Raw genomic sequence first — 25,410 nt, forward strand, 5'->3', positions numbered from 1 at the left:
TTTCTGCAGACTGCACATGTCAAAAATAGCAAAAGTGGTCTGTGCATGTATCACATGAAGCATCCGCAAGTAGGATCTCTAGCAGACTTAAGCTGGCATACACTATACAATTATCTGTCCAGTCTGGCTGGTTGGAATGAAAACCTGGTAATGTATGGGAGCAAATAACAGTCGATCATATGATTTTAATCACTGAAAAAAGGACAAAAAAAATTGTTCAAATTGGTTAAATTTGTGTATTTTAACCAATTTGTCTGAACAACCACTTTTTGACTATTTTCAGGTGTTTGTGAGCAAATGGACGATTGTCATTTGCTCCCAGTGGCGTAAGTTCATCCCAGACGCCCGGCGGCAAGTTATAATTTGGTGCCCCCCCTCGTCACAGCCGCCGACACTGTAATGTAGCAATTCCCATGCAGACGAAGATAGATATAGATAGATATAGATAGACGAAGGCAGCAGCTGATGGTCTGACATGGAGTTCTCCACTAGTGTATGGTGGCTTCTCAGGTGCCGGGAAGGGGTGCAATGTATTGGGCGGCGCTGACGGTATACTCCGGGTATATAATTACAGCCCTAAGTGGGGTGAATATGTTGTGGATAATGGAGAGGGTGCCCCTTCAGAGCTGGAGCCCGGTGGCAGGCGCCTCCATTGTCTCCCATAGTTCCGCCCCTGTTTGCTCCCATACATTACCAGGTTTTCATTCCAACTAGCCAGATTGGACAGATATCTGACAGAAAATTGTATAGTGGATGCCCAGCTTTAGCCTTCTGTAAAATGGGCGTTTCTGGGAGGCAACTGAGGGGTTACTGTGCCGACGTATGGAACAGAAGCGTCTTTTAGGAAGTGTCAAAGGCATGAACCTACCTGAATTTCTGTGCATGTCTGAAACGTCCAGGTAGAAGGTGGACGCCTGCCTCAGAAGCATCCTTTGCACCCTGCATGGGCCGAGAGTGAGTATGGCGGCTTCAGCTGGAAAAACAATGGTGGTGCGACCATACGCATGAAGACGGCTACACTTAACTAGATGGACAGATGCTCGCATAATATAAAAAAATCAACGACTTCGGCACTTTCAGCCACTTTGCATCTGACTCTGAATAAACATATTTTTTGCGTTAATAAAATGGGATTGATACAGACCAGTCAACCCTGGGATTGTTTTCAATACACTTGAAATACAATTGTAAAATACGATTGTACTAATATACTACGTTTGTTAATTTAAAAATGGTGTTCAATCCTGAAAATCTCCCAACCTTATATAACGTGCCTCCCATGGAGCAAGCTGGGAAACTCCCACTTACGAAATCCTTCATCACAAACTGTAAGCTTAGTTGCACTGTGCCCTACTTATTTTTGCTGGAGGGCACAAATGTGCTACAATCTTCTAAGGGACCTATTTATCAAAGAGAGAACATCTCTAAATTCCCAAGCAGAGCACTATGGGGCATATTTTATAATATACGGTGTTGATACCCAGTAAACTTCATCATATCTAAGGGAAAATAAAAAAGAAGACAGAAATGTCCCTTTGTTGGCGCCAACAAAGGGACATTTCTGTGTTCTTTTTTATTTTCTTGTATGATTAATCTTGTCCCGGGCAGCACGCCCCAGACATCGTACAAATATTGAATTCATTATGTTCAAGTTCCACATTTATTTCTGATAAATTATTTACTGGTGCAGAAGCTTTTCCTAGATTCCTTTCCTTTTATTCTAACGAATCATATCTAAGGGAGCAGTTTATTGACCCTGAATATATAGTATAATCACTGGAACTGTGTTACTATTAAGGCTGCTAAGTGAACTTATAAGGCACTGATCATTCTTGCTCCTAATAATATACTAACATTACAGATACTGTATATTACTTTTATTGGTGCATGTAATTAATTGATGTTATATATATTGTCTGTGGCCAGAGAAATAATGTTGATATTTTATGCTTCTTACTTTTTTTTAAATATATAATTGGCTCATATACAGTATTAAATATTATTGTGAAAATAAAATATATATTTTTTTATATTAACTCAGTAGCCGCTCTCTTAATTTGTTTCCAAATATTAAGAATCTATATTGTTGGATCTTGCGGCAATGATAATTGTATTTTCGCTGAAATGTATCAATTTACGAACTCCGATAAGAGACCGTTTAGGCGATCAGTAAGAAGTAAAGTAAAATCTAAAATCTAAATAAAGTAGAAGTAAAGTAAAATCTAAATAAAGTAGAAGTAAAGTAAAATCTCTTTAGTTTTTTTTTTGTATAGAGTTACTTTATTTGGCAAGTTTTTTTTAAGTTACCATGACAGTAATGAGCTTAGTTTCATTTGATTAATTAAAAGCATGAAATCAATTAAGGACTCATTTGCATTAATGTATCCCAAGTATACAAATCTGTTATTCTCTTTTAGTTCCTTCATGTCAGATGTCTTCATCCAGTGATCCATTCAGAACTGAGCTTCGCCTTGATCAGTTTGACCTCACTCTTCTTGAGCTCCCCAGTGGACAAAAGGCAAGGGCCAACTGGAAGCTGTACTATCCTCATGCCCATGCGCTTGTCTTTGTAGTGGATGCCAGTGACCATGGACGTATAAAGGAAGTTTCAAGCATCCTGGCTAGCCTACTGAAACACCCCAGAGTGGCTGGGAAACCACTATTAATGTAAGATCTGGAACATAATAATTATGCTTCATTTTCTTTATTAATATTATACTTTAAGTCTCATTTTGCCTCTACACTACTTTCTTGGGCTATTAATATATTTTATAATGTTCACATATTCTTTACAAATTCAGGGGGGCCCGCACTGCACACCCTGTACCCATAAAACTTACCTCTCCAGAGTCCCATGTCGGCTCCGGTGTCTGCGCCTGTAAAAACAGCTGGAAGATGGCCGCCGCTGCCATTTTCACGTAATTTGCGCATGCGCAGTACAGGGAAGATGCCCGCTGTGGGCATTTTCCCGGTTACCTGTGCATGCGCAATAGACTCTGGGCACACTCTAGTGCCCAGAGTCTATAAGTGCGGCCCTAGCCGCGCACCACTCAGTGGGCAGCCGGCCGCCGGACGGAGAGGTGGGGGCCCATGTCGGAGACTCCACAAAGGCCCCCTCCTCTCTAGAAACGCCCCTGACACTATAGGTAGCATTCCCAAATCTCTGGTTCCCCAAACTTGATTTTTTGGTATAACATTTAACTATGCACTCTTATTCACTTTCTAACAACTGAATGTCATCTTCAGCATCACTGTATCTCTCACATTCAATCTTTTATATAACTATTGCATCCTTCTACTCTGTGGTCTGTGGCTGCACTCCAGTCTCCTCACTGTCAGACTCTACACTAGCTCCTAATCACACACAGGGGAACATTGTAAATCCTGGTCTTAACATATAAAACTCTCAACTGCATTGAACTTCTGTACATCTCTTTCCTAATCTCAGTGTCCTCTCACAAAACCTTCCTCTCTGGTCACCTCTTCTAGCTCATGCTTCCATGATTCTGTTGTGTGCATCTGTTCTCTAGAGCTCTCTACCTCATACCACCAGATACTTACATAGTTTCCCCTCAAAAAATATGTCGTTAGTAATAACATCTACTGGAGTGTAATATGCCAATAATAATTTAAAGTGATAATGCTCTGAAATAATATTCCACTCTTGTTGCTGCTGTCTCCAACTATACCCTGCAGTGCTTTTCTTATATCACCATCTTATGTTTCCTCCTGTTTCTCCCAGCACTAAATGCCACATACACATATATTAGGGTTTCCAGTCCACCAAAAGGACAACATAGATGTGTATCCTGAATGGTGAAATCTATAAAAGGGGGGAAGCTGTGATTCTCTGTCATGCCTCAGACAGCTGAAGATGCTGACAGATCAGTTGTGGGGGAATTATACTGATTTCTGGACTGTGTATACTTTGAGGCAGGGCCGGCCCTAGCCCAAATTTTTTGGTAAGCGAGTATATATTTTGGCGCCCCCCTATGCAGTGCCCCTTTTACAGTGCCCCGGTAGTGGTCCCCCCTGTGCAGTGCCCCCAGTAGTGTTACCCCTATGCAGTGCCTTTTATATAGTGCCCCCAGTAGTAGTCCCCCCCATGCAGTGCCCCCAATAGTGGTACCCCTTATGCAGTGCCCTTTAAACAGTGGCCCCAGTTGTAGTTCCCCCCGCCCCCCTAAGCAGTACCCCCAATATTGCCCTTTATATAGTGCCCCCAGTAGTGGTCCCTCGATGCAGTGCCCCCAGTGGTAGTTCCCCCCTCATGCAGTGCCCCAGTAGTAGCCACCCCCTTGTAGTAGTCCCCCCCCTTGTTGTGCCCCCAGTGGAGGTGCCTCCCCTATGCAGTGCCCCAGTAGTAGCCACCCCCTTGTAGCAGCCCCCCTTTGTAGTAGTCCCCCCCCTTGTTGTGCCCCCAGTGGAGGTTCCCCCCAATGCAGTGCCCCAGTAATAGCCACCCCCTTGTAGTAGTCCCACCTTTGTAGTAGTCCCCACTTCCCTTCCTATGCAGTGCCCCAGTAGTAGCCACCCCCTTCTAGTAGTCCCCCCTTTGTAGTTCCCCCAGTGGAGGTTCCCCCCTATGCAGTGCCAGAGTAGTAGCCACCCCCTTGTTGTAGTCCCACCTTTGTAGTAGTCCCCACTTCCCCCCCTATGCAGTGCCCTAGTAGTAGCCACCCCCTTGTAGTAGTCCCCCCTTTGTAGTGCCCCCAGTGGAGGTTCCCCCCCCTATGCAGTGCCCCAGTAGACAAACATGTAATAAAAATTAAACCACTTACCTGAATTCCCGCTTCCGCCCCGGCCGCCGCCATCCGCTCCTCAGTCCGGGCCGGGCCTCTCTGCATTATGGGAGAGACGTCATGACATCTCTCCCATTACCCACTGCGGGAGCCGGAAGGCTCCAGTTCGGCTTCGGCAGTGGGCGCAGTAGCCAATGAGAGTCTGACAGACTCATTGGCTGCTAATCAAAACAAACACTCAGCTCCCAGCGCCGGTGGCTGTGTGTTTGTCACTGTGTAGTGCTGACCGAACTCCGTCCGGTCATCACTACACGCGCGGTGCAGCTGTGTCACAGAGACACAGTCTGCCCGCAGCCCACATGGTCGCAGCTGAGGCACCCTCCACTATGTGGTGCCCTACTCAGCTGCGTACCAGGCGTAATGGTAGAACTGGCCCTGCTTTGAGGCTATATCTTACTCCATAAAAAAGAGGTGGGTGACCGGACCTGGTTAAACCAATTACATACTTTCCATGAGCAATGGTGACTGCAGCCAGCTATTAAAGCAGATACAGTACTGGATGCTCAGGTGACGAGAAACCAGAATCGCTGGCCAGCAACTATTGTGCTGTTATGAAAAACCTATTAGGTTGCCCTTCTGTATTGATCACTGTAAATTGAATACATGTTTCTCCTGATATGCCTACAGCCGCCCATACACGGTGCTATATGCACCTTCCTATGCGACGGGGGATCCAACGTCCGACATATAGGGCAGCACCCACACATGGTGTGATCATGTGGCCGACTGCCCGATATGCCGGCTCCCCCCTCCCCCACCCGCATAGCGCTGCATGGGATCGCACATCGCAACCCCAGATCAACTGAACCTGCAGTAAGATCTGGGGGTGCGATGTACAACCCCACGGGAGCACGCTCTGGCCGATATCATGCCCTTACACTGTGCGATATAGCAGCAATATCAATCCAATTTGTCGGATCGGCTGCTATATCGCACCGTGTATGGTAGAGATGAGCGGGTCCGATTCTCTGAGAACCGGACCCACCCGAAGTTCCAGATCCGAGGCAAGAACCGAGCTTCACTCGGATGTAAAAATGAGGCAAAATTCATCATCCTCCCGCTGTCGGATTCTCGCAGGTTTTGGATTATATAAAGGTCCCCACGATCGGCGCCATTTTCACTCCGACTGTAGAGAGAGAAGCTAGCAGATGTGGTCAGTCACTGTCAGTCACTCAGTGTGTGTGTCCTGTCTGGGTCTTGGCCTGAAGGCTGCTACCGTGTTGTCCATAAAGGGACTTAGGCTGCAGTATATAAAGGGGGACTTACCTCAGTGGGTGCTGCAGCTGCTGTGCCACTTGTCCTGTCAATTAACTGTGGCTGCTTCTGTGTTTTTGTCCTGTCCATCAGGCTAGGGTTGCAGTCAATAAAGGGGTTTTGTGTTGTCCAGGGGGGTGATCTGTCAATTAGTGGTGCTCTTACCCAGTTAAAAAAATTAAAAGTGCTTTTTTTATGTGCTTGTGCGCTATTATTGTTCAGTGACACTGCCGCAGTTTATCGTCCACTTATTTGTGACTCTGCAGGTGGTTTGTCAGCACTCGGCAGGAGTGTTTTGTTGTCCATAAAAAAGGGGTGCTGTCTGTGTTGTTCATCAAGGGGCTGCTCTTCCCCAGTGTAAAAATAATAAAAGTGAAATTAAATTAATAATATCAATATCAATCCACAAAAAAAATATATATATTTTTTTTGTGTGTGTGCGTTAGCAACTTAGCTGTGCTATTATTGTTTTGTGACACTGCCGGCCAGACCGCAGTTTATCATCCATGTATTGTGACACTAAAATTCATAGCGCAGTGTGTTATTCTTATTCATAAATAATTAATCTTGTGACACTGTAAGTGGTAGCGCAGTGTGTTTATTCTTATTCATAAATAATTAATCTTGTGACACTGTAAGTGGTAGCGCAGTGTGTTGTTCTTATTCATAATTAGTCTTGTGACACTAAGTGTTAGCACAGTGTGCTATTCTTATTCATAAATAATTAATCTTGTGACACTAAGTGGTAGCGCAGTGTGTTATTCTTATTCAGAAATAATCTTGTGACACTGTAAGTGGCAGCACAGTGTGTTATTCTTTTCTTATTCATAAAAAATCTTGTGACACTGTAGGTCATTGATACCACAGTGTAAAATTTAAAATTGGTACAAATTGACGTGTGTGTGCTGTATCCCACTTCATTCATGTTTGTTGATATGGAGAATGATCAGTTGAGATTTGAGAGGAGAGCAGGAACCACATACTGTACTAGTGCTGGCACTGCTGCCAGTGCCACCAGTCATGATGATACTAGTCCATCTACATAATCTACTAAAGCTGATACCCAAGGGCATATAGGGCTTAAGTCAGGGCATCTAAAATCAAGAACCAATCTTTTACAGTGGTAAAGAAGAAAACATCAAAGGGAAAGTTAGCTGCATAAAGACATAAAATTGGCAATATCCCAGTTTCACCACATGCAGTGGCAAGGAAAGGCTAAGGCCTTTGCCTTTATTTATGACTGGTGGTTCTGTCTCTTATGATGATATAAGCACAAGTGAACATGCTGACATAGAAATTGAGAATGCTTCTGTGAAAGTGCACCAGGATGAGCAGGATATTTGTATAGCTGACTCTAATAAGGATGTTGATGATGAGGATGTTGTTGATGAGGATGACGTTTGTGTAAATTAGGCACCAGTGGATGAAACAGTTGTTGCCTATGATAAGGAAAAGCCCATTGTCATGCCTGGGCACAAGACAAAAGAACTTGGTTGTGTTGACTCATCTGCATCCCCAGTGGTTTTTTTTCAGAAAGTTTAGTTTTTTCTCGGCAGATGCACTTGCTGGAGAAACTGAAGGAGAAGCCACAACTACATCACATGCCACTTGAGCTGACTATTTGCTTAACAACAGCTCTTTGCATCTCTTGATATCTGTGTCCATTGGGAAGAAAGACACAATGTCTTCATCCCTTCTGGGATGAAAATCCACTCCCAGCAGCAGCAGCAGGCAATGTGGTCAAGGATTCTCAAGAAAGACACAATGCAAGACTTAGACCTTAAATCTTAAATCTTACATTTGGCTTGTCCACATATCTGTGATTAAGTGGACATTTTGGAAGCCACTAATTAAGTTTTTTAATGTTCCTGTAAAGGTTTGGAAATGCTTTTCTAGTGAAGTGGAAAACAGTCAATTGTTTTTTAAAGCACTACTAGTAGTCTTCCTGGTCCCCTTCTGGGATGAAAATCCACTCCCAGCAGCAGCAGCAGCAGACATAGCGCTCAAGCAGCAGCAGCAGCAGCAGACATAGCGCTCAAGGATTCTTCTGGGGCAAGGACTGATGTGAATGAGTAAAATATTTTTCGTAAATGCCTTCCCTCCTCCCTGATTTTAGCAGATTTTATCAATTTAAAAAAAAAAAAAACAGAACCAAAACCAAAACACGCAAGGTGCTGTTTTTACAAAACCAACTCCAGATCCAAAACACAAGGAGATACAGATTCAAAACCAAAACATGGGGGTCAGCGCACATCCCTAGTGTATGGGCATCTTACCCCTCTCACCAGTGCAGAAGTCATTGCAAGTATTTGGACAGGCTAAAATCTTCTTTAAAAGAAGCAATGGGACATATAAATGCAATGGTCATTATTTGTGCCTACTCAATGACGCAGGGACATTTCAGACCTTAATGGACTAGTGTTTCTGGAAGTTTAGAATGGCTTTGGCTAGACCCACAGAAGGAAGACCATGAATAATATACAGAAGTCTCAGACAATCATCTGATTCAGAAGGCAACAAAAGTGTACAGTTTAACTATTTATTTTGATCATGTCCAAGCTTTAGAAACAGCATGCCATGATCAGTGCATATTGTATTTCCAGATTTCTTTAGTTGTACATCAACTCTGGGCCACTGAAAATATGAATACACAATGTTTATTGCATGTGCCAGAACAAAACAATTATACAGTATAGGAGAAATTATGAAACAGAGGGGCACAAAGCAAACACCATGCTAGGGAATGTGCAAAATATAACATAAGATATAAACAAAATAATAGAGATAATAATATGCAAATTCAGATCCTGGCAGAAGCCACTAAGGTAGGTAGCAAGGTGGAAATCCAAGACAGGACAAAAACAAAACCAGAAATCAAACAGCAATGCAGGAACAAGCCATACTCAGGGCCTGAAAGAATCCAGGATCATAACACACACTCTAGGCAGACTGAATTGAATGACCTTGCAGATGATGTGAGAAACAGACAAAATATATATAGGGGGAGATGCATCAAACCAGGGGCAGATCTAGACTTTTCTTTTAAGGGGGGTGGTTTAAGAATGAATACTGACTCCTCCCCCATCTACTCATTCCTCCTTCCACTTTCAGTCCTGGCTCCTCCCATTTTCAGGCAATTACCTTATGTCATAGCTTTGTGTAATTATTCCTGTCTCCATTTATTATTTATCTTTTTGCTTCTTCTATCCCTTTTTTCCCCCTTACATTTCAAATTTCACACTCTTCTCACTTGTCATTATGCCCTGTCCTAAGAAAATACAGTACAAATGCCAAGGTCAGGAATATATTTTTCACAGTTACAGTAATCTCCCAAAATAGCATGCACTGTAAACGAAACCAAGTAAAAAAGAAAGACTGCCAGAGCACTCTCCTAAGCATCCTTTTCTAGCCTCATAAAAAGAGGTAAATTACAACTTCAAATCAAACAACTGGGTATAGCAGTTATACTATATTCTAGGGGACAACATACAGTGGCAGGGGCTTATTTTTCTATCGGCCATGATGGCACTTGCCAGGGGCGCCGGCCGAGGGGGGCGTCGGCGCCACCCGGGGGTGCCACCCACAGCCATTTCTATCCCTTTGTGGGCACACCAATTCCCCGCTGCCCGCCCTGCTGATTTCCCAGCTGACTTAGTATACACATACACACTGAGTCTTTCACAATCACTACAGAGTCTAGATCTGGCATCACTGGGCGGCCACGCATCGTGACCCCTAAGTGACGTGTGACGTCACACACCATGCGTGCTTTGATAGAGGAGAGGACACATGCCTAATGGCAGCATCTAGATGCCCTTCACATCAGGGGTTAGGGAGCAGTTAGGGCACATGCTACACTGCTGACTCCAGCTGCCAGGATCTGTATAGGTGAGTACTGAGCAGGCAGGAGGAGTGTACAGCAGCGTGAGGACTTGGGCCGAGGAAGTTGGGATCTGTCTTTGATGGGGTGATGGGGGCTGGAAGGTGATGGTGGCTGGATGGTGATGGCGGTTGAGGGCTGAGAAAGGTGATGGGGGCTGGCTGAGGAAGGTGATGGGGGCTGGCTGAGAAAGGTGATGGGGGCTGAGGAAGGTGATGGGGGCTGAGGACGGTGATGAGTGGCTGAGGTGTATGATGAGGGTCTGGTGATGAGGAGCTGAGGACAGTGATGAGGGGCTGAGGGAGATGATGAGGGTCTGGTGATGAGGAGCTGAGGACAGTGATGAGGGGCTGAGGACAGTGATGAGGGGCTGAAGACAGTGATGAGGGACTGAGGACGGTGATGGGGGCTGAGGAAGGTGATGGGGGCTGAGGACGGTGATGTGGCTGAGGGAGGTGATGAGGGTCTGGTGATGAGGAGCTGAGGACAGTGATGAGGGGCTGAGGACAGTGATGAGGGGCTGAAGACAGTGATGAGGGACTGAGGATGGTCATGAGGGGCTGAGGACGGTCATGAGGGGCTGAGGACGGTGATGAGCTGAGGGAGGGAGTGGGACCAAGTTCCAACCCACTGGCCTGGTCTAGACTCTCTGGAGGGCAACACTCACTGGTCTAGACTTTCTGAAGCGACTGCAGGCTGGTCTCCTGCAATTAGCTCTGCAGCTATCTGTGACAGCCCAGTGGTCACTCATTCTTCTTTAGGGGGCTGGGAGGAATCAATGTTTGTTTTTATTTATTTTCTGGCTGTGGGGGCAACGAATCAGTGTGTGTTATTTTATTTCCTGTGGAAGCAATCCTTGAATCATTGGATGGGGGCGCCTGTCCCTTAGTTTTCCAGGGGCGCTCGGACCCCTAGATACACCCCTGTACAGCAGCTTGGTATATGGGACCTCATTCAAAGTCGGTCGCGAGCGCCGATGCGCTCGTATCCGACTCGATGGTTTGGCCTGCGCACGCGCAGCGGCCGTACTGCGCGTGTGCAAGCCCCGGAGCAACAGAGAAACTCTGTCACTCCGGAGCTCGTTACCAAAGAGGCGGCTGTCAATATTGGGCCGGGCGGGTGGTTTCCAAAATGGAGGCGTTCCTTTACGAACGCCTACCGTTTTGTGGGCGGCCGCACTGACATCATCAGTGATGTCAGTGGGGAGCTTCCTGCTCCATCAGAGCAGAAAGCTCCCTGGGGCTTACGAGTGCCCAGACCCAACCTTAGGGTCTGGTCGTAAGCCCTGATGGTCGCGATGGTTATCACCATCGCGACCATCAACTTGGTCGGTTGTTAAGCTGTGGGTGGTAACCCAAAGCTTAACGATCGACAAGGAGGCGGCCGTTCAGGATGCAAGCGGCCGCCCTGATTCAGGGCGACCGCTTGCAACTAACGACCACCTCTGAATGAGGTCCCTGGTTATCTATAGAAACTTTGGGTCCACTTGTATTCAATCTATAACTGTTTAAATAAATCAAAGTGAATTTACCTCTTTTTGAAAGAGCAAAACATATTCTAGTTCATAGCTTGGGCTAATGCATAGAAAAAAACAAACAAACAAAGTAAATGAAAACATAATAACACATTCAAAAATAAAAATTAGCAACAACTATTACTAGCATTCAAGGCTATGAGGTAAATTTACTAAAGTGAGAGTTTTTAGAAGTGAGTTTTAGAAGTGATGTTGCCCATAGCAACCAGTCAGATTCTAGCTATTATCTTCTAGAACAGGGGTCTTCAACCTTTTACACAGTGTGGGCCACATTAAAAATTCGAACAAGCCCGAGGGCCACTAAGCTATACGCCACACAGTAGCACAATCTTGATTCACCCAATTCACATTACACCACATAGTCGTGTCCCTTATTCATGTATGACACACAGCAGTGCCCCTTTTACACAATGCCCACATTTGTGCCCATTATACACAATGCCCACAGTAGTAGTGCCCCTTACACCTAATACCCACAGCAGTAGTGCCCCTAATGCAGTGCCCACTGTAGTGGTGCCCCTTATGCAATGCCCCTTATGCAGTTCCCTCAGTAGTGGTAGTGCCCCATGTGCAGTGCCCCCAGTAGTGGTAGTGCAGTGCCCCTTATGCAGTGCCCACAGTGGTAATGCCTCTTATGTAGTGCCCCCAATAGTGGTAGTACCCCTTATTCAGTGCCCCCAGTAGTGCTTCCCATTACGCAGTGCCCACAGTGGTAATGCCTCTTATGTAGTGCCACCAGTAGAGGTAGTACCCCTTATTCAGTGCCCCCAGTATTGCTGCCCCTTATGTAGAGCCCACAGTGGTAATGCCCCTTATGCAGTGTCCCCAGTAGTAGTAGTACCCCTTATGTAGTGCCCCCAAAAGTGGTGCCCACTATGCAATGCCCCCATTAGTGGTGCCCCAGTATTAGTGTCCCCAGGAGTGGTGCCCACTATGCAATGCCCCAGTATTAGTGCCCCAAGTAGGGGCACTAATACTGTAGTATTTCCCCCAGTACAAGCCCCTAATAGAAATGCCCCTTAATAGTAGTGCCCCAATAGTAATACCCTGAGTAATAGTGCCCCTAATAGTAATGCCCCCTAGTAGTAGTGCCCCTAATAGAAATGCCCTTAGTATTAGTGCCCCTAATAGTAATGCCCCCTAGTAGTAGTGCCTCTAAAAGAAATACCCTTAATAGTAATGCCCCCTAGTAGTAGTGCCTCTAAAAGAAATAGCCTTAATAGTAATGCCCCCTAGTAGTAGTGCCTCTAAAAGAAATGCCCCTAATAGTAATGCCCCCTAGTAGTAGTGAAGCTACAAATAAAAAAAAACTACTACTTATCTTTAAACCCTGCTCCCACGTCTGCTGCCCCCGGCCCGCCCCACTGCTCTTCTGTCTGAACTATAGGACGTCTCTCCCATAGTGCACTGCACACACTGCGGAAGCCAGAGCTCAGGAGTGAGCTCCAGCCTCCGGCTGGTGGTGCAGGTAGGGAGCCGGGCGCCCGCCCGCTGGTAAAAAAAATGTCAGTGGGCAGCCGGCAAATGGAGCATGGTGGCTGGCCGCTGGGGAACAGCACCCCCCGATCGGCGGGCCACCCGACAGCTCCGCGGGCCACGGGTAGAAGACCCCTGTTCTAACAGGTGCTAGTTAAATGTTAAGTAGATCTGATTGGTTGCTATGGGCAACATTGCTTCTAAAACTCACTTCTGAAAATTCTCACTTTAGTAAATTTACCCATACATGTCTGCAGCGTGCAATGACCCCATACCAAGGATACATGAGTGCAGTGTGCATTCACCTCATTCCAGGGCTACACGTCTGCAGTGCGCAATCACCTCATACCTGGGCTACATGACTGCAGTGTGCATTCACCTCATACATGGGCTACATGTCTGCAGTGTGCAATCACCTCATACCTGGGCTACATGAGTGCAGTGTGCATTCACCTCATTCCAGGGCTACACGTCTGCAGTGCGCAATCACCTCATACCTGGGCTACATGACTGCAGTGTGCAATCACCTCATACCTGGGCTACATGACTGCAGTGTGCATTCATCTCATACCTGGGCTACATGTCTGCAGTGTGCAATCACCTCATACCTGGGCTACATGACTGCAGTGTGCAATCACCTCATACCTGGGCTACATGTCTGCAGTGTGCAATCACCTCATACCTGGGCTACATGTCTGCAGTGTGCATTCACCTCATACCTGGGCTACATGTCTGCAGTGTGCATTCATCTCATACCTGGGCTACATGTCTGCAGTGTGCAATCACCTCATACCTGGGCTACATGACTGCAGTGTGCAATCACCTCATACCTGGGCTACATGACTGCAGTGTGCAATCACCTCATACCAGGGCTACATGACTGCAGTGTGCAATCACCTCATACCTGGGCTAAATGTCTGCAGTGTGCAATCACCTCATACCTGGGCTACATGTCTGCAGTGTGCAATCACATCATACCAGGGCTACATTACTGCAGTGTGCAATCACCTCATACCTGGGCTACATGTCTGCAGTGTGCAATCACATCATACCTGGGCTACATGTCTGCAGTGTGCAATCACATCATACCTGGGCTACATGACTGCAGTGTGCAATCACCTCATACCTGGGCTACATGACTGCAGTGTGCAATCACCTCATACCTGGGCTACATGACTGCAGTGTGCAATCACCTCATACCTGGGCTACATGTCTGCAGAGTGCATGCACCTCATACCTAGGCTACATGTCTGCAGCGTGCAATGACCCCATACCAGGGCTACATGGCTGCAGTGTGCAATCACCTCATACCTGGGCTACATGACTGCAGTGTGCAATCACCTCATACCTGGGCTACATGACTGCAGTGTGCAATCACCTCATACCTGGGCTACATGTCTGCAGAGTGCAGGCACCTCATACCTAGGCTACACATCTGCAGCGTGCAATGACCTCATACCTGGGCTACATGGCTGCAGCATGTAATTACCCTATACCAAGGCTACGTGTCGGCAGTGTGCAATTTGTTTAATAACATACGCACCATAAAATAAACTTTTCTTTTAATTCTTGATTTTTTTTTAAATCATATTGGTAGTAATGAGTACTCACCGTTATTATCACAAAAGTCCTTAATGAGTGGTCGTTCTTTGGGTATAGGAAATATTTCTCAAAATAATAGGGGCTTCCCCAGAAGTCACCCTGTATAATACAAACACCCTTCCCCTGGAGATTGTCACCCTTACCATTCCGCTCACTATACACAGTCACCTGGCGGTGTACCGGCACAGGGCACACACACACCATCACACAGGGTGCACATACTCCCGGCAGCAGTGAGTGACTTATGCAGTGATATGCGGTCAGGTGAGAAAGGTGAGGCAGAGCCTTTACTGTCATACTTTGGTATAATCAAGAGTTTTGACAATAAAAATTATAAGAAAAAATGAAAGAAAAGATTATAAATCTTTTCTTTGTATTACTCTAATAATTTTTATAGTCAAAACTCTGGAGTAAAAAGTGTATGGCGGGTGAGGCACTGCCTCCCCTGTCTACCCTTTCTGCACATGCCTTATCAAAACTCACCAAATTTCCAGAACTATACACTGCTGCACCTTTGTATAATGCCGACATGAACCCTCAGGTTCATATATGTATGTGTAAATCTGGCTGTGATACCAGCCAGTGCCTCCCCAGCCATTTACCTCAATGCACATTATTGGACTTATGATCTTGGATCTGCCAGAACATGGGCAGGGTTTCCCTGTTTTACGTGAAATGAGAATTCCTGCAAGGCTGCGGGTGTGTGCTGCTTACTCTGAGCACCGTTAACAGCGGTACAGCTGTGTGTTATGATCCACTCTGATCATCATGTTGTCTCTCGGGTGGGGGGCTGGGGCTGTGTGCTATGGGGGCAATCGCCCTTATCACCCCCCACTCTTAGAACCGCCACTGCTTCAAAGAAAGATAAAGTGGAGAAGTTGCCCCTAATCCCTCTTTTGTCCACTTCCTATCACCAGTTGTATGCTGCAGGTAATAGACAAGCCCCTGCTTCATGTGGAGATGCCCCCTCCATGACATGGCCATGTCCCCAGTCCTAATTACCTTACTACCCTCTAATGTTGGGAAGTATGCCACTTGTAGCCTTTTAGTAGGTAGGATGGAGCCCCTTTAATAAATAGACATGACAATGAACTGAAACAAATTCTTCTTTCAAAGTAAAATAGGAGCTGGCAATCCAAAAAGACAGTATTAACAATAGACAGCAAAATAAAAGCTTTATGAGATAACAGGAGCAGTGTACTGAGTTGTGCTGACAGCAGTGGATAGAGGATCAGGACGAACCGTGGCACATGTTGTATTACTTGTATAGGCTACATTTTCTAGTCTTTGGATCTGTTCCTGCCAGTCCATGCTTGCATATGCGTGACCGAATGACAGTACAGTGAAAGCGTAAGCAGGGACAGGTGTTTATGGGAACCACTGTCTAGATTAAAAGTGGCGAATGCCCTGGGCTCTGCCCCGCCCCGCCTTGGTGGACCACACTGCCAGTGTACAATAGGCTGCAGGAGGAGTCTTAAGTGCCTCGGGCCGCCAAAGGCTTTATCTGGCCCTTCTGTAAAATCTTGATAAATTGTCCACCAAAAAAATTGTTTCTTATTGCCATGATATGTAACAATAAGAAATTATCATTGCCACATGGATATTGTGGGAGACAGGGCTGGACTGCCCATCTGGCATTTCTGGCAAATGCCAGAAGGGCTGATGGGCCGGTTCGGCTGCAAACCTGGCCGAGCAGCTCCGCCTCCCAGCGCTCTGCTCAGCCGGTACACTGAAAAAGGGGGGGGCGTGCAGTGAGGCCACGCCCCGTAGCTCATGGCACGCCCCATGATGTGTGACCACGCCCCTTTTCCTGGGAGGCGCATTAGGGGACTGCCAAACAGCCCCAGTCCGTCCCTGGTGGGGGATGAGAAAATTGGCTCGTAAGACATGGTGGTCTATTCATGTAGCAATGAGCAGCCCTTTATCAGTGATAACAGAGTCTTTCACACCTTTGTCCCATTCAGAGAAGGGGTTACCGTGGAGAAATCAAGATTTCTCCAGAAGTGCCTCTGATTAGTGTACATATCTCTTCCCCATACACTCAGGATGGAGTAATGATAGCCTTAGGGGAGAATAGCAGTGAAGACCGCTGTCTTCCTGCCTTCTCCCTGTTCTATCCTCCCCCTTCCCTGACCCCAGCCAATCAGAAGTAGCCAGGGAAAACATGGCAAAGAAACAAAATCTGCCCCTGCTTCCTGTTTGTGTCCGGGACACTGAGAATACTACACTGATGAGGAGGTTTCCGAGTGAATATAGAAGTATGCCGGGTCACTTCATACTGCTGACTGCTGCTTCCCCTACCCTCCCACATCCAGCTCACTCTACCTCCATCCTCGACGCCACTCTATCCTGCAAATACAGATGTTTACTCGCACATCTTTGCTTCAGTCATGCCAAACAACCCCTCCCGGCGTGCCAGGTCCCGTGAGACACTGCTAGTGTGAGACGTATTTTTCGCGAAAATCTAAGTCTCAATGCAATGAAACTAGGATGCACCAGGAGACTGTGCTGATTAATTTGACATGTGACACTTGTGTGCGATTAAAGGCGCCCATCGACTAGCCGATTACACTGTACGATTGCGACATCGTAATCGTGCAATTGCTCAGTAATCGGCCGCAAATCGTGCATCCAAATGTCGGAAACGACCAGGCATGCGCGCTCCCGCTGGTCGTTTCCGACATCAATCATCGGCCGAATATGCAGGCCAATCTGCTGATAACGACAGACTGGTCATGTTCGGGGAATATTGATGTGCCTACACTGAACGATCAATCGTTCACTGTAGGCACTGCACCCCCTAGGGTTACGACTGTACGATTACGATGTTGTAATCGCACCATCTTTCCCTGATCTGCTAGTGGATGGGCACCTTTAGTCTCTGAATCATCATACAAAGTGCTACGATGCAGTGGCCACTGCTTTTTTCCACGCCAAGTTCCGTTTACAGACTCAGTCACACACAGATATACAAGTGTCACACATCTCCTGGTGCATCCTAGTTACATCGCATTGCCACTTAGATTAATTTTCAACAAAAAAAAAGACGCACAACGCTAGCAGAGGTGCACGGGACCTGGCGGCTCATGCCAGGCATGTCGCACTGTGTGGCTTATTGATAGATGTAGAAGGACACATCGTGTATATTAGTGAAGTGACCCGCATATGCCGGGTCACTTCATACTGCTGACTTCCCACTGCCCCCCCACACTGCTCTGTCTGATCTGCTGCTCCACCAGACAGGTCCAGCTTGCCGAGATTGCGATATTTCTGGGGACCGAAGCTGAAGCCAGGATCGCAGAGGGCCACTGTTTTCGCATCGCTTCACTGGACAGGAATTGCTACTTAGCACAACTATATATTGCATCAAACTAATAATCATCATCCAATCTACATGAACAGACTCCATGGATAGGTAGCACAGAAGAAAGAAAGGAGAATTGAACAAGGAAAGGTAAAAAGTATACATTTTAAAAACAAAAGCAAGTGAAGAGAGGGCAATGTACATTGTCCTACATTATCTTCTTTTTGTTTCAGAGAAAAAGAAGACAATGTAGATAAAGACCTAAGGTAGTAAGGCAGACAAGCAGAGTACATTAAGAGAAAAATTGATTAATAATTTAGGGACAGCTGCATAATACAAATAAGGAATACAAATCTGCAGAGCGCTAGAGAGATAAAAGCACTTTATAGACCTCAGGTAGAAAGCTGACTGTTATCGCCATCTGTTGATTAAAGTTGTGTACTACAGTATCAATATTTTAGTTTCACTTTCTCTTCAACAAAGTTAAATTTTCCCAATGCCTATCATTCATGAGACCATGAGCACATGTTACAAACATGGGTAACACTTTGTTAAAGGGCAAGATACGCTTCATGATGAAAAAAGTAATAGAATTAATAAAATTCTTATCACTAGGTACTGTAAATGAGCGTCTATTTTCAGTATCTACTAAATAGACACTAATAATAATAATGTTCCCATGCATGGGTTTAAATGTAGAATTGATTAATTTATAATTTATTACATGCCAGGTAGGTTTATTGTATTCACCCATTGTTAGTAAGATACAATATCCTGGTGAAGGGTGACTGTGCGTGTATATGAGCTGGCTGGCATGATACACGCACAGTGGCCCTTTTCCAGGACAAGGCTTGTTTTTTAGTTTTTTTAGAAAGGGAAGCATGCACGCATAAATAATATCCTGTGGCCACAAGTTGACAGTATATATTTTATTGCTTTAAGGCAGTGGTGTCAAACTTGGACCCTCCAGCTGCAGTGGGACTACATATCCCAGCATGCACTGCCACAGTTTTAGCATGCCCTAATAACAAAACTGTGGCAGGGCATGCTGGGATATGTAGTTCCACTGCAGCTGAAGGGGCCAAAGTTTGACACCACTGCTTTAATATTTAATTTTATAGTCTGCATTTTTCTATTCTTTATGAAACAATTGTTTTTATATTTGTGGTTTGTATATAATAAATCAATAAATTATATATACAGCATCTTCGCAGTGCACTAATTTACCAAATTTGTAGTTTCTCTGGTTGGTATATAGCCTGTCAGCTGCATTTTGTACCATCTACAAGTGGTGTAATTCTTTAGCTGGGAAACCAAAGTAGAGTGCATTGCAGTAGTCTATGGGCTGGATTCAATTAGATGCGAAAAGCCGTAATTGGTGAAAAAGTTTTGCCTATTGCCGCTTTTCGCCTGTCCGCGACTTATCTCCTAATTCAATTCCAGGACTTTTTCCCCTAAGCGGAAACTCAATGCATTGTAATAGGCAAAAAAGTTTCTCCAATAAATACGTGAAAAGAAGTGCAAAATCTTTATTTTGGGGTGCAAATGTGGGGAAATGACTCACAACCTTTGGGACAGTCGCTAAAGGACAAATCAGCCATAGAAAAATAACAAAAAACCTAAGAACACCCCAAGAAAGACATGTAATTGTTGGGGTGAAAAGTGGGGGGGACAAGCATAAAAACTAGCGAAATAGGCTTCTTGGGGGGCTGCAAGTATGGGTCAGGTGTTTTTGGGATTGCAGGTGCATGCAGCAGGTGGATTTTTTCACGTTTTTTCAACAGTTCTCACTGAACAGTCGGGAGCCGGTTAGCGGTGTATGTGGTCACACACATACACCGCTAATGGTAAGTATATGGATCTGGTACTCGGTTTGTTTTTTTGTGAAGACCCCCACTGGATGCTACGGAAACCAGCGCGAGGATGGAGGTGAGTATAGGATCTTTTTTGCAGGTCATTCCACACGGATTTCTTCATGGGAACATCTGGCAGCAGGTAAGTATGTGTGAGGTATGTGTGTATTAAACTTTTACTGTATACGATTTGTGTGTACTGTCTTTATTTAACTATTTATTTTACAGTGGAGGTATGGGTGCCGGCTGCCTGCTGGCACTTGTAGTTCCACAAGTGCCAAAGGGCAGGCATGCTGGCACCTGTAGTTCCACTGTAAAATACAATAGTTTTCTTTGATTTTCCACTTTATTACCCACATACCCACAGCCCAGGGGTGCGGGGAAGAGCCCCGGGCTTCAGACCAAGCCTGGGGTTTTGGGAGAGGGGGGACCCCTTTTTTGGGGGTCCCCACCTCCCGAGGACCCCGGCTTGGCCTGAGCGACTTGGGGTGAGAATTCTTTGGCCCTGGAGACCCGGTAATAGGGTCTCCGGGCTGTGGCATTAAACCCCAGTCATTTTGGGTCCGGTGCTGGTTTTAATTATAGGGGGACCCCTACGCATTTTTTTAAATTGAGCGCTCGCTCTTTGCCGTTTGTTGACGCCTCTCTGTCTGAGCGAGCGAACGAAAAATGCGCTCGCTATTTTGTAAAGACGCCCTTTTGCCGTTCGCATCACACGTCATCTCCGGTATTTATTAGATTAATCGGGTACATCGAAAGGCATCTGAACTGCTCGCAGTGCTTGTGGTAGGTTTTTCTTACCGCTATCACTGTGAGCAGTTCAGGCTAAAAGACAATCAAGTGACGCGGTCGATGACGCTCCTTTAGTAATTATGCACTCCAATTAAACGCCCTTTTGACCGTTAGGCACGCCTGCGTTCGGATCTCCACTCCCCCGTTTTCAAGCACTTCCTCTGTTACCACCCACAAACGGTACATTCTGTCAATCAAATTAGCAGCCCCTCGCTGTTTTGCGAGCGCACGATTTCCGACCGCAATGGTTTGCGCATGCGCATTTTACGACCCATACGCATGCGCAGTTGTGCGAACATCGCTCAGAGCGAACGAGTGGCCGCTTACGAGCGGCTCTGAATCAGGCCCACAGTTTTTATCAGGGTTCATTTGCAGCCAACTGGCACTCATCCACTCATGGAGCTCAGCAAGACAGCTATTTAGGGTTGGTATTGGGTTCTCAGTACCTGGAGCAAAGGACAGGTACAGTTGTGTATCATCTGCATAGCAGTGGTAGACCAGGCCATGATGTCTGGTAGCATGTATACTGCTAAAAGCATTGGAGATAGTATACAGTAGAACCATGTTAGACACCACATTGGAAGTGGCACTGGTTATAATGAGTATAGTCCAGAAGAAACTCTCTGTGACCTGCTGGTGAGAAATTATTTGAACCAGCTAAGGACTGTGCCATCCAGTCCACTGTATCAAATGCTGCAGAGAGATCCAGAAGGATTGAGGGGTCTATTTACTAAGCAGTGTTAGGAGACAGAGTGAAAAGTGATAAGTCTGTGATAAGGTGCCAGCCAATCAGCTCCCAACTGTCATTTTTCAAACACAGCCTGTGAGATGGCAGTTGGGAGCTGTCTCTTGCCATCAGAAGACCATTAACCACTTGCCTGACATGGTCACATTTTACCGACCATACCAGGCAGTGCTATATATGATCTGGTCACATTATTCCGACTAGTCAAATAAACAGTAAAGGCAGCTGCAGGAAAATAATCTTCCCACAGCTGCTGCTCTCAGAGGGACCTTCCGGTCGCTTAGCTTGCCTGCACCCTTCCGCAGTGTCTGCAGTGCTGTCGACCACTTCTGATCGGTCAGCACAGAAGAACCACCACCCAGCGGCTGCTGAGACGTTATGCAGTCGGGAAACCGGCTGCCTTAATACCGACAGCCGGCTTCCCGGCTGCTTTATCCTGGCGTGGGATAAATGACCGGCATCTATATCTAGACGCCTGTCATTTACCCGACGCCGGGAGACCGGCACCCGGCATCCTGATCGAAGGAATGCCGGGTGCCGCGAGCGGACAGCAGCGGAGGGGGGAGGGTTAGGTTTAGGGCACCCGGGGGGGACTTAGGGTTAGGCACCCCCCTGGGAGGGTTAGGGTTAGGCTAGGGGAAGGGAGGGTTAGGCACCCCCGCGGGGAGGTTAGGGTTAGGCACCCCCCCGGGGGACTTAGGTTTAGGCAGCGGGGAAGGGGGGATTAGGGTTAGGCACTTAGGGGGAGGTTAGGGTTAGACACCCCTAAGGAGGGTTAGGGGGTTAGGTTAGGTTATACTTACATTTAGAGACGATCGGGATTTCCAGCGCTGTCGGCCTTCCGCTGCCGGGCTCTGCTGATCTGTCGGGGTGCCGCTGCCGGGAATCGAACTGCCGGCCATGCGGCAGCCGGGTTTCCATACCAATTCCGCTGAGACTAGCAGCCGCTGGGAAAAGGTAAATAAAAAAATAATCGTCTAGTGTGTACCTAGTTTCAATGTGAGATCCTCCCTAGTGATGAAGGCAGTGGATGTGATGTATGCGGTATTACAAACGTCTATACTCTTGGTGCAGACCGTGCATCCACTGTAAATGTGGGGGTGACCTTCTTTTATCATTCTGTCACACTTGCTTATGTCCATTTGTAACACATATACTGTATATCATAAACGTCATACACACAGCAATAATTAAAATACTAGTTGGTGATCCGGAAACTATTAGAAGCTATCTCTCCCCTAAGGAGGTTGGTTACCTCCAGCGGCGGCTCCTACCCTCTTAGATGAAGGGGGCTGCCATCGCGGAAAACGCGAGGGTCACTCACCTCTTTATGCAGGTCCTGGCGTCAATCTGTCAGGCAACGGGACACGCGCATGTGCATTAGCGGCTGGGGGCTGCGCATGTAACTGGCTTCCAAAGGGCTGCATCGTCTGCTGCCCCTAGGATCCGGTTAGAGCTGGTGAAAAGGCAGAGTAGCGGCTTCCCGCTCTCTGCTAATAGCAGTCCGGACTGGCAGTCCCAGGGGGAGAAGACACCTCCCCCTGAGACTGCCTGTTGTATATCTGATTGGCAGGTGGCGCTTCCAATAGGCAGCCACTGTCAGTCACAGTAGTGTAGAGAGTGCAGTCACTGACTTTACACTGAAGTGGCGGATTTTACTGGGGGGGGCTGCAGCCTCGCAGCCCCTAGGCAAAATCCGCCACTGGTTACCTCCCGACCCTAACTGCTTCTAAGCACAGTGGTTACCATTTTCCAAGCAAAAGTGCACATCACCCAATACACATCTACACCTGGGACACACAAATTATTATTAATAATAATAATGATTTATTCTCCGTCCCATTCTCTCAGTTCTGGACCATATTCTGCCTTCTGCTATTACATTTGTGCTCCATTCTCCCCGTCCTTTCTACTTTCTACTTTTTGTTTGGATTGCAAAATTGCATGTTGTGCATAACACCCATTTCTACACACAAATCTTTCTTCTAAGTGAAAACCCATATTCAATAGAAATAACTAATACTTTATTCTTTTTCAGATTAGCCAATAAGCAGGACAAAGCTGGTGCACTTCTCCCCAGTGAAATTATTGAGTTGCTGTCACTAGAAAAACTGGTGAATGAGAATAAGACCCTTTGCAGAATCGTACGTGACGTCATCTTTTCCATTCTGTACTAGCAGCTGCTGTATTTGGAGATAACATATTGTATAAAGTAGTAAATAGGCTTTCTCCTCTGTTTTGCATGTGCCGTCATCAGAATTGTCCACTTTGTGATGGTTTGTGGTCATCAAACAGGAAACAAATGACGCAATTATTGAAACCAGTATTAATAATCTATCTGTGAAATATAGAGGGTACAATAGTTATATTTATTTTATTTGGAATTACTGTACAGTAGTTATATTTATTTTTCTCATCTGTTAACTAGGATGTACATGCACCATGCACATTCATTTATTAACCTGATGTCCGGCGATATTTAGAGTGATCCAGAAATATAAAATGGATCGATAAATATCTGATAATTGAACACCAAAAGATTGTTATGAGAAATAATCAATTTATTGTAACCAAATAATATATACAACCAAACAATTGTGTATATATATATATATATTACGGGTGTGCACCGGCCACTTTTCGTGTTTTGGTTTTGGATCTGGATCTTTCTTCGTGTTTTGGATCTGGATTGGTTTTGCCAAAACCACCCTTCCGTGTTTTGGGTTCTGGGTTTTGTGTTTTGGATCTGTTTTTTTTAAAAAAAAAAAAACATAAAAACAGCTAAAATCACAGAATTTGTGGGTTTTTCTGCTCCTATGCTATTATTAACCTCAATAACCTTAATTTCCACTCATTTCCAGTCTATTCTGAACACCTCACACCTCACAATAGTGTTTTTATATCCAAAAGGTTGCACTGAGGTAGCTGGATGACTATGCTAAGCGACACGAGTGGGCGGCACAAACACGTGGCCCATCTAGGAGTGACACTGCAGTGGCAGACAGGATGGCAGTTTGAAAAACTAGGCCCCAAACAGTACATAATTCAAAGAAAAAAAAGAGGTGCAAGATGGAATTGTCCTTGGGCCCTCCCACCCACCCTTATGTTGTATAAACAGGACATGCACACTTTAACAAACCAAACATTTCAGCGCCAGGGTCTGCCACACGACTGTGGCTGAAATGATTGGTTCGTTTGGGCCCCCACAAAACAAGCTGGCAATTAATCTGTCCCTGCACAAACTGGCTCTACGGAGGCAAGATGTCGTCCTCATCCGCCTCATCCACCGATTCCTCACCCTCTTCAGTGTTGTGTACATCCTCATCCTCACAGAGTATTAATTCGTCCCCGCTGGAATCCACAACCACAGGTCCCTCTGTACCTTCTGGAGGCTGGTCTCCCTGGAAGAGTTGATAATTCATTTTATGAACATCATCTTCTCCACATTTTGTGGAAGCAACCTCCTATGCCTTTCGCTGACAAGGTTCCTGGCTGCACTAACCACTCTTTCGGAGTACACACTGGAGGGGGGGCAACTCAGGTAAAATAGAGCCAGTTTGTACAGGGACCTCCAAATTGCTTCTTTTTCCTGCCAGTACAGGTACGGACTGTCTGACATGCCTACTTGGATGCTGTCACCGATGTAATCCTTTAACAGACAGCCCACACATTTCACAAAGACAGAAAAAAAAGAATTTTTTTATTGTTTGTGGAGCGCACTTTGAGGGTGTCACCACCCTTTAACAGACAGACGCACGCTTGTCGCTGCTGCTTTAAGGATGCAGGTGCGGCTACAGCCCACACATTTCACAAAGACAGAAAAAAAAGAAGAATATTTTTATTGTTTGTGGAGCGCACTTTGAGGGTTACACCACCCTTTAACAGACAGATGCACGCTTGTCGCTGCTGCTTTGAGGACAGTATCATATGCAGTGACAGTAGACTTGTCAGAAATTGTTGGCACGTCCTTCAGTCCGGACCAGATGTCCAAACCGGCCCTTGACTTATGACACAGGCGCACGCTTGGCGCTGCTACTGTGTTGATGCACGTGCGGCTACATCGCACACAAGTCACAAACACATAAAAAAAATAGTTTTTTCTTTTTTGGAGCACTTTGAGGGTTACACCACCCTTTAACAGACAGACGCACGCTTGTCGCTGCTGCTT

At 46.0% G+C, this 25,410-nt stretch overlaps 1 protein-coding gene across 3 annotated transcripts in view; it reads left to right on the forward strand.

Moving 5' to 3' along the window:
* The window catches only part of ARL13A (ARF like GTPase 13A), a 127,650-nt gene that overhangs the window by 77,745 nt on the left and 24,495 nt on the right, over positions 1 to 25,410 (forward strand). For all 3 annotated transcript variants that reach the window (XM_088467385.1, XM_088467386.1, XM_088467387.1), the window contains exons 5-6: positions 2,418 to 2,667; positions 23,281 to 23,386. In XM_088467385.1, coding sequence (XP_088323511.1) covers positions 2,418 to 2,667; positions 23,281 to 23,386 — 356 coding nt within the window. The remainder of the gene's footprint in view (positions 1 to 2,417; positions 2,668 to 23,280; positions 23,387 to 25,410) is intronic.

This window comes from Taudactylus pleione, unplaced genomic scaffold, assembly GCF_031769625.1.
Source record: "Taudactylus pleione unplaced genomic scaffold, aTauple2 ptg000009l, whole genome shotgun sequence".
Taxonomy (NCBI): domain Eukaryota; kingdom Metazoa; phylum Chordata; class Amphibia; order Anura; family Myobatrachidae; genus Taudactylus; species Taudactylus pleione.